Raw genomic sequence first — 18137 nt, 5'->3', positions numbered from 1 at the left:
TTTTTTCATTTAGCTACGTGAATACAAAGTGGAGTTAGATTTGAGTGTCCCGGCTCCCTTGGACACGGTGGCTCGCTGGCTGCTGAAAACTGAGAAGGCTCTGGCTGAGGAGGAGGGCGACCCGCAGGACCATGGCCGAGCCGCTGACGATGCCAGGGAGAAACAGGAGCTCCTCAAAGTATATATTTACCACATCCCACCTCTAAACTATACAGCTATAGGAAGTAAAGTAAATAATAAGACTGACTTAGGAAACCCAGGTTCCTCAGGCAGTTTTTTTTTTCACATTTAAGATAGAAATAATTTCTGCAGTAAAGCCCCTTTATTCTGAGTGTTCAGTTTTTAATTCACTTCAGGAAAGGTTGGCAAACAGAATACAAAAATCCATACAAACTAGTATACAAGACAGTTCCTTGAATACATTTGTTTTGGAGATAGTGTTGATACCCTTTCCACTTTGCAGAAATGACAGTTCTGTATCATATTTAAATAGAAATATGTGCATAAATGTGCTCACTGCTCACTGTTTTGTAGGTGTGCCTGGAAGAGATGCCACAGCATGTGAAGACCTTCCAGTCCTTCCAGAACCTGGATGAATATGGAAACATGATGGTTCCTTCTGAAAAGATGGATGAATTAAAGAGGAGGTGAGGTCACTTTACCAGGCAGACTGTGAGTTCACATATGTGTGTACATGTGTCAAATCCTATCTACTGTAAGGACAGAACTAGAATTGATTGCTTGTGTAGGTGCAGTATTTTTAAACCCGGACCCTATTTTACAGTGCGTATGTGTCTAAGGGACTAACAAAAAAGGCATTTTTTTAAATTGGTTCAGTATTTAGCAAGAGTGCTGCAGCAGCGAACAGTCAAACAGGCTGCAGTGTAACCACATAGGACACTAAACATGTTTATTTTTTGCCATTGACGTGTTTGGATTGTTATTTTAAGTGTCTGACAGCATATGGAAAGGATCCCTACCTAGATAAATTTTTTTTTTAGATAAGTCTCAAAATCACCATCGCCAAACCTACCTGACTCCAGTTAAATCGACAGGAATTTTATCATGGTAAAAACAAACTTAATTCGAAGTCAACAGACAAGCTAAATGTCCCAGTAATACATTTAATGTTATGACCTGGACATAATCAAGGCCATTGTTTAAGCAAAGGAGAAAATCACCTGAAACTGTTCCAACACACCACAGCTGGCTGGTATTCTGTTGTGTGCTTAAAAAAGAACTGTATGAAATGTTTCAATGAGACAGCTCTGATTTGATACTGATACCAGAGAAGCAAAATTAACTGTGGATTATGCTGGTTTATTTTGGGGGTTGTTGGCTCTGGATCATGGAAGTATGAAATTTCAAGGGCGAGTGACATTTACAACATTATAAATATGATCAGGTTTCAAGTTGTCGTTTTCTCATTTTGATGATGTTCACAACCTTATCTGTGGTGGCTTCACCAGGTTCACCAGTGTGAGGGTGACTGCTAAATACCACGGGATCAAACTGGATTACCGGGAGCACAGGCACACAGTTTTGGATCTGTTAGGGCAGATCAGGACCAAGCTGAGGGTCTGGAAGAGACCCTACATCTCCCCGGAGGCCGTCAGAGTGCTGCTGCAAGAATGGCATGTGAGTAGTCCCTGGGTCGGATTTGGCATCTTTGCGGAATAATTTAATTTATTGTGAGTGGTTTGAAGAAAAAGTGATATGAAGGTGCTTCACACATTACATGTATTAGGCCTAGTCCACATGTATTAAAAAAAATAAAAAGTTTTTTCCCTCCTTCATTCTCAAAAAGAATACATCAAAGTTCAAAAAAATTCTCAGCCAAAATGAAAATGCAAATATAGTAATATAGCAAATGTATATTTATATGTAAACATATAAAAAGCCAGCATTGCACAAAAAGGTGCGTCATTTGTGAATCGCAAAGGTGTACACTCTTACATCACAAGCCAAAACCTCAGTCAATACTGAAAACAGAGGGGCACCCAGTAGCTCAGTTGGTAAAGTGGCACCCCATGTACCGAGGCTACATCCTCACCGCAGTGGCTGTGGGTTCGATTCTGGCCTCTGCCCTTTGCTGCATGTCATCCCCCTCTATCCCCCTTTCACACTTAAGCTGTCCCAGCAAATAAAGGCAAAAAGACAAAAACATAATCTAGTAAAACTGTAAACAGAGTTTCTGGAAATCTAACCCTAACCGCGAATGGATTTTTACAGAAGGTCTGTTATCAGTGATGCAAAACACAGTTGGTGTGTGGATTATAGGCCATGATTTTCAAAAATATTGGCATACGTGTGCACTAGGCCTTAGTTTTCGCATGACAGTAGTACTATAATGCCAAGATATTATTAAACATTTAATAGCTAACATTAGCATTAGTAAATGATGCATTTAGCATGCTAAACATCTGACAGTCTACAGCTGAGGCTGACAGCTGAATCTGAGATGTTGCAAACTGGCCACTGTAAAGAGGAAACCCCCTTTAGATTTTGGTAATAGTGTGGCCTTTTCTCTGGTCCCTCTATCTCGACAGACTTTCAGTCAACATTTATTGCTTCACAAGTGGTAAAGGTGTGAGAATAACAGTGCTCATCTCTGAGTGTTTCATCTTGTCACCCAGAAATTTATTTGTTACAGCTGCTTTAGACTCGTTTTTCTTTTTCTTTTTTTTTCTTTTTTTTTTTTACAGCATCTGGTAAACACACAGGAGCTACCATCTTTGCTGGAAGCCGCTCTTCACAAGCTGAAACAGGTTTCTGAGAAATATTCAAGCAAATCTGCCCTTGGTAAGTGTTTCCCTGGTGATCAGGCCTGTTCATGGATTCAGTTTTGGAATTAATAAGTGTTTTACAGCTGTTTTCTTTTGCTCTTCAGCTGCAGATTACCATCAGGTCAGTCAGCAGGTGAAGCAGCTAGAGGGAGACACCACTGTGCTCTTGGAAGAAGTGACTAAAGCCAAGAGCACTATGGGACGGGTCCTGTCTGCCTGGGACTCCTACAGTGACTGCCTCAGCTCCCTGCAGGCATGGCTGGAGCAGGGCTCTGCAACACACAGTCATGGCCACAGATCAGAGGTATTAATATCACATAAAATTCTAAGAAATTACATATCGTTCAGTTAGTGACAGGAGAACCACACTTTAAAAAACTAGCTAGTTTCCCTTTTCACTGTATGCAAATTCCTCCAAAGATGTTTTGCATTTGGAAAAAATATTTGTGCAAATGTCTACCAAGGAGTCTGCTAAAATATTTTGCAAGAAAATCACAACACACGGACACAAACACCTTTTTAAACACACTGTATTCTCTCTTTCTGCTGATTAAGATATTTAATTCATGTTTTTGTTAAGGTGACATCTGAGTCAATGGCTGAGTGGGGTTCCCGACACGCCCACCTGAACGAGGTGGGTAACTCCCTGATTGAGTCAACCGACCGTCAGACCAGCAGGAGCCTGGCAGAGGAGCTGCGCAGGCTCAACATGCACTGGGCCGAGTTTGTCAAGAAAAATACATTTGTGAGTTACAGAACAAGAAAAACTTGGTTGGTGACAAACAGTCAGTCTGATTCTCCGTTGTCAATTAATTTCTTGTCAGTTGATTAATCAGCATATTTCTTTTATATGGAATTTGTGCAGATGACACATTTGATTTATCATATTGCCCTTTATATATTTAATTTTCTGCATGATTATTTTCTCATCTTGGTGAGTGGCTTTGTTGTTATGCTGACCCATTTTCTTCTCTGTTTATTTTCTGTTAAATGACAGCAGGGAATTTGGTGGCTTAATGTCTCAGACCTTTGGAATTAAAGTTTTGATTGTTGTATTATTATAATTGTTCCCACGCTATGATATGAAGGAGTGGCTTCAAGTTTGAAAGTTGCACTCCACCTTTACTTTTTGTTTGGAAGGCAATTAGAAATGCAAAGCTTTTATAGCCTGTAAATACACTGTATTATCATATGATTTCTTAGGTTTCATTTTGGACACCAGTTGCAGATACCTCAGAACTGAATTGTCAGTGAAATTATTGCATCAGAATTGTACCATGTCAACAATAATATTTAGGTGTGCTATGGTTCAAACTTCACTGTCCAAACACTTTTCTGATTTGCTTACATACTAAAAGCTTGTAATCAGGTTTTTATGAGCTTCTGTTGTCCCACTGATTACAGTGTTTTCATGTAATCTACCTATGATTAAGGCAATTATTTTCTGCTTTTTCCAGGAAAGCACAGCTGAGCCCAGTCCTGACGTCCAGGCCAGACCCCAGGACATCCAAGCTCTGATCAAAGAAGCCACTCTCATTCTCAAAGAGCCTCTGGAGACCATGGGAGGTCCCTTACGCACCTACAGAAAAAGAATACAGGTAGGACTAACAGACGGTTAATTTACACCTTGACAGGTTGGTTTAACTGTACTTAACTATGAATTGTCATAATGTGTGACAGCTCTGAGCAGATAAATCTAACTCGCACAATTTTACAGCATCTGGAAAAAGCAATATAAGTCTGGTTTCTTGCTTACCACACAGCTAAGTACCTCTGTAATGCATAATAGCTTGAAACTTGAAATTTTGATTTCGAATGATTTTATCACAAGATTGAGTCAGTAACAACGTCCTGCTAAAAAAAGCTACTCTAGCAGAACTGTTTTATATAATCACAAAATTACAAATTTTGTCAGAAGAAAGAAATTAACCATATCAATTAGACTTTATGATAATAGAGTGTAATGCTTTGTTTACGCAAAACGAAACAAAATGTTGGCCTAACATTATGCCAATACTGTATTTTGGGGAGTATTTTGCAACTGTAAATATTTGCCGTTAACAGCTGTATTGCTAACAGATGGTGAAAATCAGTTTGTCCTCCATTTTTGATTCTCAGAGACATCAAGAAAATCTCAACTTAATCTCAACACTGATAGGCTTTCGCGACGCAGCATAACCCAAATTTCTTGCGCAGGTTTTAATGACCAGTTAATAATTTCTTGTTTGCTTTCTCTTCCAGTTCATAATGAGGAAAATTAAAGAAGTGGATCTTGAGACTCTGACCCCCTCCCCAGAATGCCCAGTGGATCAGTTACAGAAACTGAAGTTTGCTGTACCTGAAGTACGAATGATCTCTTTCCCTTCAAAATACCCCATTCATACAGCTGAGTTCATAGGAATTCAAGTCTTAATGTTTCTTCCTCTGTTTATCACATTTTGACACTAAATAGCCACTGACAAATACCATTTATGAATGTACAATATTTACATATCTATTAAACATCTGTTCGCTCAATGTCACCAGGTGATGCAGACCTTGATTGAGGCAGAACAGGTGTGTGCAGAGCTCCAGCATAGTGTGTCGGGTCTGGACAGTCGTCTGGCTGAACTCCTGCACTGGGAGACTGAGGCCAGTGAGGTCTACCAGCTGCTAAGGGCTACAGACCGAACACAACAACGTGGCCAGGACCCACGAGCCAGGGTAAGATTATCTACAGAATAGAAAGCTTGTTCTGTCCTAACTTTTATTGATTCTGAAACAGTCAAAGCTCCAATGACAAGCTTCCATACACCCTTACGCTGTAGTGAGGAAACGCTGATGGCTTTTCAACACATTTATTTGCCTAGGTCTTGATCTCCCGTGGTCTACAGCTGGAGGGTCAGGTAGTCACAGAAGAGCAGGACTTGCAGGTGATGGTGATGACGAGTCAGAAGAATTCTCCCATTCAGTACCTCCACGCCTCCGCCATGCAGGACCGAGTGCGAGCTGCTGTTGCACAGTCACAGGCGAGTATTTTTTTTTGTACACTGAGTAAGCCTTTGAGTTTTGCAAGATTTATACTTGAGACAGTAGGGAAAAAGAAGTGCATAGCAAATAATATTAATGTGATTAAAACTTTAGTCATTCTAATGTGTGTGATTTAAATTTCAGGAAGTTGTAGGTATGCTGAGCAGTTTGGGAGCCAGAAGAGACAGGAGCAGAAGCCGAAGTCCTCCAGAGGGGTCTCCCCCATCAAAAGTCTTTAAACAAGCTAAAGAATATCCCCAATATCCAAGACAGTCAGACAAAGACAGATGGCCAACTAAGCAGACTGAGACAAAGTTGGTTTCTCATCAGTGCCACGAAACTTTTGTGCCAAAGATTGTGGTGCAGGAATACAGACAAGAAAAGGTGACTTCTCCTACAATGCCATATACCTATGCACAAGCTGTGATGCAGACCAGGACAAAGTCGCCACCAGAATTCCAGGCTCCAGCCTGGCCAGAGACTCCTTTGCAAGGCCAACAGCAGCCTCAGGAACAAGGATTGATACAACAGCAACAGCCACTGCAGGAGGAACATCTTAACAGACAGACAGGTGAGCTACAACAGCAAGAGGTCAAGCAACAGCAGCCACAAGAAGCGCAACAGCAGGGGCAGATGCAAACACAACCACAACAGCTGCAACAGAAGCAGGAACAACAACAAGTGGAGCAGCAGCAGCAGGTACAAATGCCTCAATATCAAGTTCAGCAGCAGGTGGTAACCGACAAGCAAACAGCAGAGCCCCATGAACAGATGTCACCTCAACAACCACCTGTGAAGAAACCGCTTCTGAGCACCCAGGAGCTTCAAAGCAGAAAGACTCAGGCCATGAAGAACCGGCCCTGGCTTCAGAAGCCAGCATCAGGAGAGCATAAAACTCCCTCTCCAGATCCAGATCAGCATTCCACTCAGGAATCAATTCAAACTAGACAGACTCAGTCGCAGTCAGACAAAGAAACTTTGGTGTCAGTTCAGGTTGTTTCACAGCATACAGCAACTACCAAGCCACAACCTGAGGCACAGGCAAAGGTTACAAAGCAGCCAGAACAACAGCACATAGAGCAACAAAACCAAACACAGCAACCTCAAAATCTAGAGCAGCAACAACTGCAACATCAGCAAAAACAACAAAAAGAGAAGCCTCAACAACAAAAGCCACAGGAACTGGAAAAACAACAAAAGCAACAAGAACAATTGCTACAGCAGCAACAACAGGAAAAACAACCACCGCCTATTGTAAAACAGACTCCACCAGGTTCAGACACCAAGCCTAAATCCCAGGCCGTAAGTATGGCTCAGCGTCACCCACAAACAAAGGCCCAGAATCAGTCACAACCCCAAACTATGGTTCAGTCTATATCTCAGACAGCAGTCCAAGTGCAAGTGCAGGTGCAGTCCACAAGTGTGTCCCACACTACCACAGACAGTCAGCAACCACCTAAGACTATGCCCCTGCCCAGAGTGAGCCAGAGTCAGTCACAGACACAAGTTCCTCCACAGCCCCATGGCCCCAAGAAGGCACAGTCAGTGACAGAGGGACAACTCCAGGTTCAGACTCAGTCCCACGGATCACAGCCATCCATGCAGCCACAGGATCTAGCCCATGGCCCACCCGTAGCTCAAGTGCAGACACTGGCTCAAGTCAAACCTTCTTCACCTCTACCTGCTCAGCTGCAAGGCCAATTTCCGCCTCCTGTGCCATCCCACATTCAGCTTCGGAGTCATCCACAGTCATGGTCCCCTGTTAGGCCACCCTCCCCAAAACCACCAACACAGGCCCAGATGACCCATCCTCAAACCCATCCTCAGTCTATGCCCCAGCTTCAAATCCAGGCTCAGTCTACGGCACAGGCTCAAACCCATCCTGAGTCTATGCCCCAGCATCAAACCCATGCTCAGTCCATGACCCAAGTTCAAACTCATCGTCAACCAAAGACCCAGCCTCAAATCCAGCCTCAGTCTACGACACAAGCTCAAATCCATCCTCAGTCAATGTCCCATCCTGAAACCAATCCTCAGTCAATGCCCCAAGCTCAAATCCATGCTCAGTCGATGGCACAGGCTCAAATCTATCCTCCGTCCATGGCCCATCCTCAAACCCATGCCCAGTCAATGCCCCAGCCTCAAATCCAAGCTCAATCAACAGCACAGGCTCAAATCTATTCTCCCTCCATGGCTCATCCTCCATCCATGGTCCTGACTCAGTCCCATCCTCAGTCCATGGCCCATCCTCCATCAATGGCCCTGACTCAATCCCATCCTCAGGCCATGGCCCATCCTCCATCTATGGCCCAGACTCAATCCCATCCTCAGTCCATGGCCCATCCTCCATCCATGGCCCATGGTCAAACTCATACTCAGCCAATGGCCCGGCCAGCTCACGCCCAGCCCTCAACTCAACATCAAACCCAAGCTCCACTTGCCATCCAGTCTCAGGGTCATTCCCAGCCAAGGTCTCAGTATCCCAAACATGCTCAGCCAGAGGTACAACACCCGGGCCATATTGCCCAGGGCCACATCCATGCTTGGACTCAAGTTAGAGGCTCATCCCCAATGTCTGTCCAGTATCCACCAGCTACTGCGCAATCTCCACTTTACCCCCCAGGTTACTGCCAGAGCCAGTCTCCATCTCAGCAGTGGCCACCCACTCAAGAGCCTCAAAGCCAAGCCATTGCGCAGCAGAGGCATCCAATTCCCCAGCCATACCCCCAGCAAAAGGATCAGTCTCCACAGTCTCAGGCTTATCCACCACAGTGGCCCCAAACAGGGCCACAACAAGGACCTCCGATTGGGTTTTCTCACATGGGGCCATCATATACTCAGATGCAAACACAAACTCAACCTTGGGCTCAAACACAACCCCAAATGAGACCCCAGAGTTCCATGCAGCAACCACCTCAGATGGGAGGTTATATATTTTCTGTCCAGACACAACAAGGCCAAGTTCAGCAACACACATGGGCTCACCCACCAACTCAACTACAGCCTTATCCTCCATCTTATCCCCCACCTCAGTCTCAGCAATATTCCCAGGTTCAACATCAAACTCAGCGTCACCCTCAGCCTCAGATGCAAGCTCAAGTACCTCCACAATCGCAACCACCACACCAAGTCCATCCTCAGCCTCAGCTACAACCTCAGCTGCAGGCCCAGTCCCAAACACACATCCAGACACAGCCACTGGTACAAGTAAAACCGCAGCCTCAGCAGCCTCAGCAGCCTCAGCAGCCTCAGTCCAGTATTCAGTTCCAGCAGCATCAGGCTCAGCTCCAACAACAACAGCAAAAGATTCAGTCACCAACTCAACCAAAAGTTGATTCACAACCACAACCCAAACCTCATCCACAACCAGAGATTTACTCAACAACTCAACCTAAGGTTCAGTCACCTACCCAACCTAAAGTTCAGTTGTCAACCAAGCCCAATGCTGAATCACTGCCACGACTCTTACCTGAGCACCAGTTGCCCCCTCAACCAGTGTCTCAGTCACAAATCAAAGTTGAATCACTACAACAGCAAAAATCACAGGCCCAAATAGCACCACCACCTGCACAGTCACCAGCTCAACCTAAGGTTCAGTCCCCAACCCAACCCAAGGCCCAATCAGCACCACCATCCAAAGCTCAAACACCAGCTCAACCCAAGGTCCAATCACCAACCCAACCTGAGACCCAATCACTTCAGCAACCCACCCAGCAGACACAATTGCCACCACAGCCACAATTTCAGGCTCAGTCACCCCCACTACCCAAGGCCAAAACTGCACCTCAATCTAAGGCTCAGTCACCCCCACAGGCTAGACCTCAGACCCAAACTTTTCCACAGTCGAAACCTCAGACTCAGTCTCCTCCACAACCCAAACCTCAACAGCCCCAAAGCCTCCTCTCCCAGGTCAGCATGCTGCCTCAGTCCCTGGCTGAGTCACCAGACCTGTGCATGATACCTCCGGCCCTGGCCCAGGCGCCTCCTCAGGCCTATACAGAGGCTTACGTCAAGGCCCAGGCATTGGCTAGAAATGGCTTTGAGGAGGCCAAGCACTGTCTGCAGGAGCACATCATGGAGACCATCAACATTTTTAAGGACAAATCTATGTCAGCCGAGCCAGCATCAGTGAAAGAGGTAAATTTTATCAATTCTGTATTGTAATGTCATACTTACTGAGTAATTTTGTAGTTTGAGTAGACTTTGTAAGTTTAAACATTCAATTAGATGTCCATGTTGGCACTTTACATTGCCAATTGATATCTCAGTTTAAATAGTATACCCAGTTCATGAGAACATGTTTTAAATGCTCAATGGTGGGTTGCTCTGTCTTGAGAATAAAAACTTAATGGCACACAGGAGTTGAAGAATTAAAGAAATTGTTTGGGCCCCCCAAATTACAATTTCCATATCAGTTAAGCAGTCTGTGTTTAGTCAAATTTGTGAAGAAAATTTGTTTTTTTCTTGTATGCCCTCAGTGAACAAAGAATCCAAAAACAGAAAATTCTTGATGACTTTAATGCAAAAGGGTTGACATTTAACAACAACAAAACTCTCTCTCTCATTACTTGTGAGTAGTAATCCAAGTCTCATCCAGTCGTATGCTCAATATTTCCAAAGAAGATGGCCCTTTGTGATGGGGAACTGAACTATTACTATGGTGAAGCTCAACTAACCCTATTAAATATCAAATTTGCACAATGATAGAAATAGCAGTAGACCAGCAGCTTCCATGTTCAGCGAGCTAAAATTACTGTTTCTGTCACTGGAGTCTGGCTGTGGAGAGAGCATAGGTAAGTTTCACCTTCAGTTCAGTTCCATGTCAGACATGTCTGTCTGCTTGGGAAGTACTGAGCATACAACCGGAAAAATGAGACTTGGGTTATACTGTAAAGGTTGTGTTAGAGTTTGTAAATTGATGTTTGATATAATGTTGCTGGTGTCAAACGTGGTCAGTTCAGTTCATGAAGAATTTTCTCCAATTTTGGATTCTTCGTTTTTCTGAGGCATGATGAATGAATTCAACATAATGTAATGGGTGAGTCATTTCTGAGCCGAAGCTACTTCATGCTATGTCACTTTTTATTGAGTCAGCTTCAGTTCAAATAGGAGCTTATCAAATAGGAGCTTATAGGAGCTCAAATAGGAGGCCCTTGAGAAGGGTTTGGGACTCTGAACGCAGCAAATTAATGTCTTGTTTTAAATAAAGCTACCTAAATCACATGAATGTACAGTGTTTTATTAAATTCAATTATTTGGTAAATAATTATTCTAGGGCTAGAATTTTGCATTATATCCTTTAGATGTTTGCCAATATGGCCTTCAAGTTACCATTAAATTTCATTCTAAGTGGTATGAAAAAGGTTTGAAAAAGTCTTAAATCTTACTTTGAGGACATGTGGGGTACCCTGTATATACAACTACTCATTTTGGGTGGCAAAATATTCCTTTAAAAATGATCAAAACTACATGGTGTTATAATATTTTAAAGGGAGATATTTCAGATAGAATATGCCACAATGAACGTACTGCATTTCTACAAATAGAGTTTTTGACTAAAGTTTCTAACTGAATAAGTTTGAATAATTTTCAAGGAGTCAGTCTGAAATTATATACATGCTTTTCCCTTCAGGAAACTCTGAAGACATTGGACCCAGAGTTGCTAGATGAGTTCTTGAGAGCAGCTAAGGGTATGGAGGCTTTTTGTACCCCGTCACAACTCAAAGACATGGAGTTCTTCACCCAGTCTGTCAGAACACAGTGGGAGGTAGGACACACTCACTTACTGTGAATTTTTTTTTCAACGTGTGGGACTTTAGTAACATTTAATGGAGGATTGTTCACATTCACTAGTTTTAATGAGCCTTTATCGCGTTCTTTGAGGTTAAGATGTGTGAGATAATTGCTTGTGCATGTCAGCCATTAATGTACTAAAGCTGTTGCATCATTTTCTGCTTTTGTGAGCTTTAGTTATGGAAGTTAACAGATTGCTTATTCACATGCATTTAAAGCACTCATAAACAATTATTTTAATGAAAACGTGTTCTAACATGTCATGTGGTTGTTTTGAATTCATTTTATTTTATCTCCCAGGCTGTGAGAGCTGAGATCTCAGGCTTTCTGCTGCAATTACGTTTTGAAGTAACAAGGAAAGACTTTAACAAAGCTGCCCTGCAGTGTGAGATGCACTTAAGCTCCGGCTTAGAAAAAGAAGCGCAGGTAGCTAAATTACTGGAGCTATGCTCTCGGCAGGTGTGCTTCGGTGGATGATTCTGCAGCGAATATCTCCTCTGCTTAACTAACCCTTTTCCTCCATCTTTTTATGCCTCCAAGGATACCCTGTCAAAGGGATTTGGTAATTTAAATGCTTCATTCTGGTTGCTCTTTAAGAGAGTGCTGTTTTTGTTGGGTGTGTCTACAATACCATATTATGGAGCCCCATTTCTGCTGGTATGACTGACAAAAAAGATCCATTATGAAGACCTTTCTCAAAATATCAACTTAATATCTCAAAATTATGAGAAAGGATACAAAGTCATTATTTTGAAAAAGTTTCAAGTCATTAAGTCATTAATCTGAGATACTAAATAATTATTTTGAAATTCTAGCTCATTTTTGGTATTTTTTTTCTCATTATTTTTGGGGAATTAAGTCATTATTTTGGTGCACTAAGTCATTGTTTTGGAAATTAAGTCATATTTGACAAAATTACTTTTTTACTTTTTTAGAGTTACTTCATTATTTTCGGAAGCTAAGTCCTCATTTTGAGATACTAAGTCAATATTTGTAGTTACTAGAAAAGTATTTTTAGAAACTAGATACTGAGAAAGTGTCTTTAATTTTGAGAACGCAGTCATTATTTCAAGAAGGTTTGTTGTAATTTTGAGATAGTAACTTATTATTTTGATAAAGTTTCTCATCATAAGTACCTACAAGATATTTTTCATCACATTGGTTGAAATGGGCTTACCTGCTGTATAACCCTATTTAGTATCTTAACTTTATTGTAACTTACTGGGCCAGAAAACATGCACAACATAAAAAAGAAATTAACTAAGTGATTTAAATGAAATTCTAAGCAGTTATACAATAACATTATATAAGAAATCACATGTTCAGTTAAAATGAAAACAGCACTCTATTTTGTACAGTATATCTGTGGGCTGCTGTCATCTGGGGGTTGACTTGTGTGTTGCAGTTTGTCAAGCTGCAAAAACTAATTTCAGATTCTATAATATTAGGTGCTGTTAAGCAAGACTAGCAAGTACAATATATATGCATATACATCTATAAAACAAAACAAAACTTTCAACTAATACAATTGGGTTCTAAGTTTAAGTTGGTTTGAATTGGTAATATTTATCATCTGGCCTCAAATCCAGTTATTAACGTGCCTATTTATTCATTTTTGCTCCGTCCTCATTCACCAGGCTTGTTTCTCAGCGGACGGCAGCTTTGCCCAGGCAGGGCAGCATCTGGAGGCCTTGAAGGAGCTGTGTGACACCCTGAGCCCCGAGGACGCTCACCGCCTAGCCCAGACTCAGCTGAGGGAGTGTGAGACGAGGCTGGCTGCCATCCAGCGGCAGTTCAGTGGAGACCAAGACGCGCCACTCCCTGATTCTAGGCAAGACATTATTAAGTGCATAATACAGTCTTCTAAACAGCAGAAAGACACTTATTCTGTTATTGAATCGTATCCTAAAATGACCTCAGCATCCCAACAGTATATGTGCCCACTACCACATTTTTTCTCGTCTTGAAAAAAAGTATGAATATGAAGTTCCAATGACCTATTAAATTTGATGTTTGGAGATGAAAGTATGTCAATTTTTTTCTACATAGCCTTTTATCATTTGAGAAGATTTGTGGGTCATGAAGTCCCTCAAACTTCATAAGCCACATTCCACTGCTACTTGTGGCTGGTTGAAGACAGATGCTGTCTTGTGCAGCAGTGCAGATTAAATATTTGAGGGAAACACTAGAGGAATTATTATCCTCATTTCCACTTCACAGGATTCCTGTTGCCTTCAGTGAGGATCTGACCACACAAAAGGAACCCACAAGACCAAGTGACAAACCTCAGGTCTCAGCTGAGGTATGACTCACCCTCAGTGAAACCATGCACTATTTCGACTTCACTCGACAACTGTAGCTGCTTTAAAAACAAATTTCTAGTAAATGTGTGAAGACCATGCTAACATTTCTCCAGTTACAACACTTTCACATTTTTGTGTTTATCTATCTGTAAGATTATACTATCTTCTACAGACAGCCACTTAGCAACTCCCCTTTTTTCAGGTGTTTGCAGTGCCAGTGAAGACTGTCGGTGTGGAGAAGAGGGTGTTTGAGAAGCAGCCGTCTGCAGAGGAGGAATGCACCAAAAAGGAGGCTTTAGAAAGGTAGACTGAATCTGGCGCAGTCAAGGCTTTGATAAGTGAACATAACTCACATAGTATGTTTAACTTGTTTTCTTTGTTTGTTTTAATGTAATCACCAGATATGAGAATTGTAAGAGGCCTCTGCAAGCTCAGCTGGCTAAAAATGAGCAGAGCATTGAGGATGTCCCCTCTGAATCTGTCTCTCTGAAAGGACTGCACACACGGCTCCAGGAAATACAGGTAAACTTTGTTATCTGTCAGAAACATGCACAGATATTAAGTAATTATTAGACAATTGTTTTAGTGTCTTAAGTTAACATTTCTTTTTTTATATTTTATTTACTTAGTAAATTAATCCCCATGATATGGCAGTAATCTTGAGCTGAACTTTCCCAGTTCTTGAGGCAGGAGACAGAGTCTCTATGGTCTGACTATGCAAACCAGTGCTCCCAGTGTTCCCAGTTGAGTGGAAACACTGGTCTGGAGCGAGAGAAAGCAGAGCTGCAGGAGCAATGGCGCAGCCAACAGTCCAAACTTCAGCAGAGGGGAAGCTCACTGGGCGCAGCTCTCAGACAGATCGACTCCACCGAAAACCACATGGTAGACTTCACCGACCGCTTGGGCCGCTACCTGAGACAACCCAAAGACATCACTGCCTTCACACTGGCCAGCACCAACATCCTGAAGGATATCAAGGTCCTCTGTCAGCCAATATTAAGATCGTTTGTTGTAAAAAAAAAAAAAAAAAAAAAAAATTCCTAGCTGCCTCATCTTATTTTCCACTTTGTCCTTTCTTGCGACAGGAACTGGATGACAACATCCAGAGCGAGTTGGACCAGCTGTCCCGTCTTGACCCAGAATCCAGCGATCTGGACCCCAGAGACTGCCTGCCACTGTCTCGTGAGGTTGACACTCACAAAACCAGCCTGGATCAACTTCGACAGCAAGTCCGGAAGAGTGAAGCAGCCGCTCGCGCCCTTGACCGCTTCCTCATGTCACTGCGTACTGTGGATGAAGACATCTCTGGAGTCCAAGGTGCCCCCTGCAGTGATGCTGTGGTACTGCAGGATTGTCGCTCCAAGCTGGCTGTGATCAGGCAGAGCATCGAAAGTCTGAAAGAAAAGGCTCCTCAGCTGGATGTGCTCCTGCAGGGGGCCCGGCTGACAGTCACCAGGGATGGCGTCCCGGCCTCGTGCCTGGACATGGTGACGTCTCTGCTGAGAAGACTGGAGGAGGCGGACAGTGGGCTGGCCGGGCAGCAGAAAGGCCTCCAGAAGGAGACTCAGAGCAGATCACTGGGCCTCCGGAAGAGGACTCTGCTGGGGGAGCTGAGCAGGCTGCAGGAAACAATCGAAACACAAGGCCTGAAGGAGCCCACCATACCTGCTGTGCAGAACAGGTGTGTGTTTTAACCCTTTAACACCTGGGTCATCATCAGTTTTCTTGTGTTGCGTTTAGATGCCTTTGTCAAACATTTAAACTTCTGAAACTTGAGAGGATTGGTTTGAAAAGTTTTAACATGCAAAATTAAAAACATGATTTCCTAGAATAATGTCTTGATAATAATCCTGTATTTCTCAGGCTTCGTGCCCTGTCAGATTTGGAGGGTCAGCTGCAGGTTCAGCATGCAGAGCTCCAGAACCTCCGTGAACTTGAGGAGAAACAAGGAGGAGGAGAACAACTCCTTCAAGAGGTGGAGACTCAGTGGAAGGAGATTCAGAGAGATTTTTCTGACAGGTAAGTTAGGCAGGACAAGCACATTCAGCCCAAGTAACTAAATAAATGGTAAACAAAAAATAAAAATAAAAATAAAGGTACTCGCAAGGCACTTGGAGAGTATAAACCTCTTAACTAGGCCAAGCGCTTTACCTTACATTGTTAACAAAAAAATAAAATAAAAAAACAAAAAAAATGTACGTACCCACCCCGTAACTCAGATCCACTCCTTAATTTAATAGAATCTTCTTTGGCACAAGCTTCACCCATTCACCAAGTTTCATGAAAAACCAGAAGTTTTTTTTTCCATAATCCTGCTTACCAAAAGAATGAACAAATCAGACATCACATTACATTCCCTCTGTTGTTTTCTTCCTCTGACAGGAAGAAGCAGTGTAACATCCTGCTGGAGCTTCTGAAGAAGTTCCAGAGCTGCCGCAGTAACCTGGGCAACACCATGCAGAAAGCAGAGCAGACCATCAGTGATCGCACTTCCTACATGGGCAAGGACAACCTGCAGAGAACTATTGCCACGGTTAGTCCAAAGAAATAACCCTTTATATTTGCTGTGTTCCATCATGTCATTCACATGCAGTAAGTAAATGTAATGGACCAGTAGATGGCAGACTAATTCTTTAGTAAGATCAGCCACTGTGTGTTCAGATATGCTGTATGTTCATGTGTGTGTGTGTGTGTGTGTGTGTGTGTGTGTGTGTGTGTGTGTGTGTGTGTGTGTGTGTGTCTGTCTGTCTGTCTGTCTGTCCAGGTCAGTGATATTAAAGAGAAGCTAGGTGGGGTTGGAGAGTGCATGGAAGACATAAAGGGTGTTTGCAGACAGCTGCAGACCCAGCTGAAGAAGTTCCCAGACTGCAGTGAGATGTCCTTTGAAACAGAGGCCAACACACTCATGGACAGCTGGCTGGATGTAAGCATCTATGTTTCTTATTTCCTTAGAAATCATGAGATAAAAACATGAAAATGGTGTACTTGTCATATTTGTAAACAAATTTTTAGATATTCTACTGAAACGAGTACGTTTAACAGGTCTAAGGAAGAAGAGAGATTAAGCTTTATATTATAGCATTAAAACTACAGTTACCAGGTAAAAACAAAAAATGACATTGCTGAGACTATAGTGTCCCTAGCTCTGTCTGTGAGAAATATTAGAATTAAAATTCAAAGCTGCAAAAGTTAAAAAAAGAAAGAAAAAGCCTGACAAAATTCTAGTTTAAAAATCATGATTGGAACACTTCTGTTTTCAGGCTAACAGGACTGAATGTTATTGATTTTGGTGCCCTCACAGGTGACTGAGAAGACAGATGCCTACATGGATAACCTGCAGGTGGGGCTGGAGCTGTGGGAGAAGCAGCTGATGGTGGGGGGAGAGGTGGACAGCTGGGCAGGGGCCAAACTGGCCATGTTTGCAGAGAGTCATCCCTTCCACAACGAGCAACAAGTCCTCGCCATGAGGGTAAGATTTTCATAGAGATAACTTACTCATTGTTCCATTGTTAGCCTGAGCAACCTCCCCAAAAGGATATTTGTTATAATTAACATGGAAAGCGTTGAACCATGGGACACTTTAAGACTGTGTCATCCTTGATCTTTAAGTAGAAGACTAGAGTTTTACTTAACTTTTCATTTCTTTGTAGGATGAGATCAGTGCCAATGAGGAAAACATTGAGCATTTCCACAAGAAGTCTGTAGAGATCCAGCAGATGCTGCAGAGTCAGGAAGCACCACTAGAGCTGCAGGTGAGCTAATACTCTATTCTGTCTCCTAAAGTTTGTCCACAAAAGCCTTCTGGTCTGTATTCATTTTTTTAATTGAGAGAAGAAAATTATAATTTAAAAGGGTTGTTCATTTTTGAAACATTTAAGGTGAGAACGAATGTAAAATATAGATGGACTCAGTGATGAGTTGAAATTCTGTTGCTCTCTGTTGAGTTTTAAAAAAAGCCTTAAGATGTAAAATGATTCATGATTCATTATAGTGTGAAATAATAGAGTGTAGACTCTTACAGGTTTTGTTTTTATTTCATATTTTTTCTTTCTTTTGTATTACTGTTATTTGGTGTTATCATTTTGTTGATTTGAAATAGGCAAAAATAAGCCTTGGGCTTCATCCTATTCCTTTTTGCAGTTACTAATTGAAAGAAAACAGTGTGAAATAATCTGTTTTGCATGATACACATAATAGATATAAAACAGTTCATTCATTAATTCATTCAGTTTAGTGTCATCTGCCA

General features: G+C 42.3%; 1 protein-coding gene across 1 annotated transcript in view; it reads left to right on the top strand.

Annotated features, from left to right (window-relative positions):
* Window positions 1–5960: 5960 nt before the first annotated feature.
* Window positions 5961–18137, top strand: part of LOC121953565 (nesprin-2-like) — a 30134-nt gene continuing 17957 nt past the window's right edge. Inside the window, exons 1-14 of the mRNA XM_042500732.1 lie at window positions 5961–9932; window positions 11428–11562; window positions 11889–12014; window positions 13226–13419; window positions 13809–13890; window positions 14094–14194; window positions 14293–14413; window positions 14570–14869; window positions 14977–15572; window positions 15755–15910; window positions 16274–16424; window positions 16656–16814; window positions 17193–17360; window positions 17542–17643. Coding sequence (XP_042356666.1) covers window positions 6195–9932; window positions 11428–11562; window positions 11889–12014; window positions 13226–13419; window positions 13809–13890; window positions 14094–14194; window positions 14293–14413; window positions 14570–14869; window positions 14977–15572; window positions 15755–15910; window positions 16274–16424; window positions 16656–16814; window positions 17193–17360; window positions 17542–17643 — 6129 coding nt within the window. The 5' untranslated portion in view covers window positions 5961–6194. The remainder of the gene's footprint in view (window positions 9933–11427; window positions 11563–11888; window positions 12015–13225; window positions 13420–13808; window positions 13891–14093; window positions 14195–14292; window positions 14414–14569; window positions 14870–14976; window positions 15573–15754; window positions 15911–16273; window positions 16425–16655; window positions 16815–17192; window positions 17361–17541; window positions 17644–18137) is intronic.

Source organism: Plectropomus leopardus, chromosome 14 (genome assembly GCF_008729295.1).
Source record: "Plectropomus leopardus isolate mb chromosome 14, YSFRI_Pleo_2.0, whole genome shotgun sequence".
In the NCBI taxonomy this organism is placed as follows: domain Eukaryota; kingdom Metazoa; phylum Chordata; class Actinopteri; order Perciformes; family Serranidae; genus Plectropomus; species Plectropomus leopardus.
Note: the sequence above shows the minus strand (reverse complement) of the source record. Positions and strands in the feature narration are given on the sequence as shown.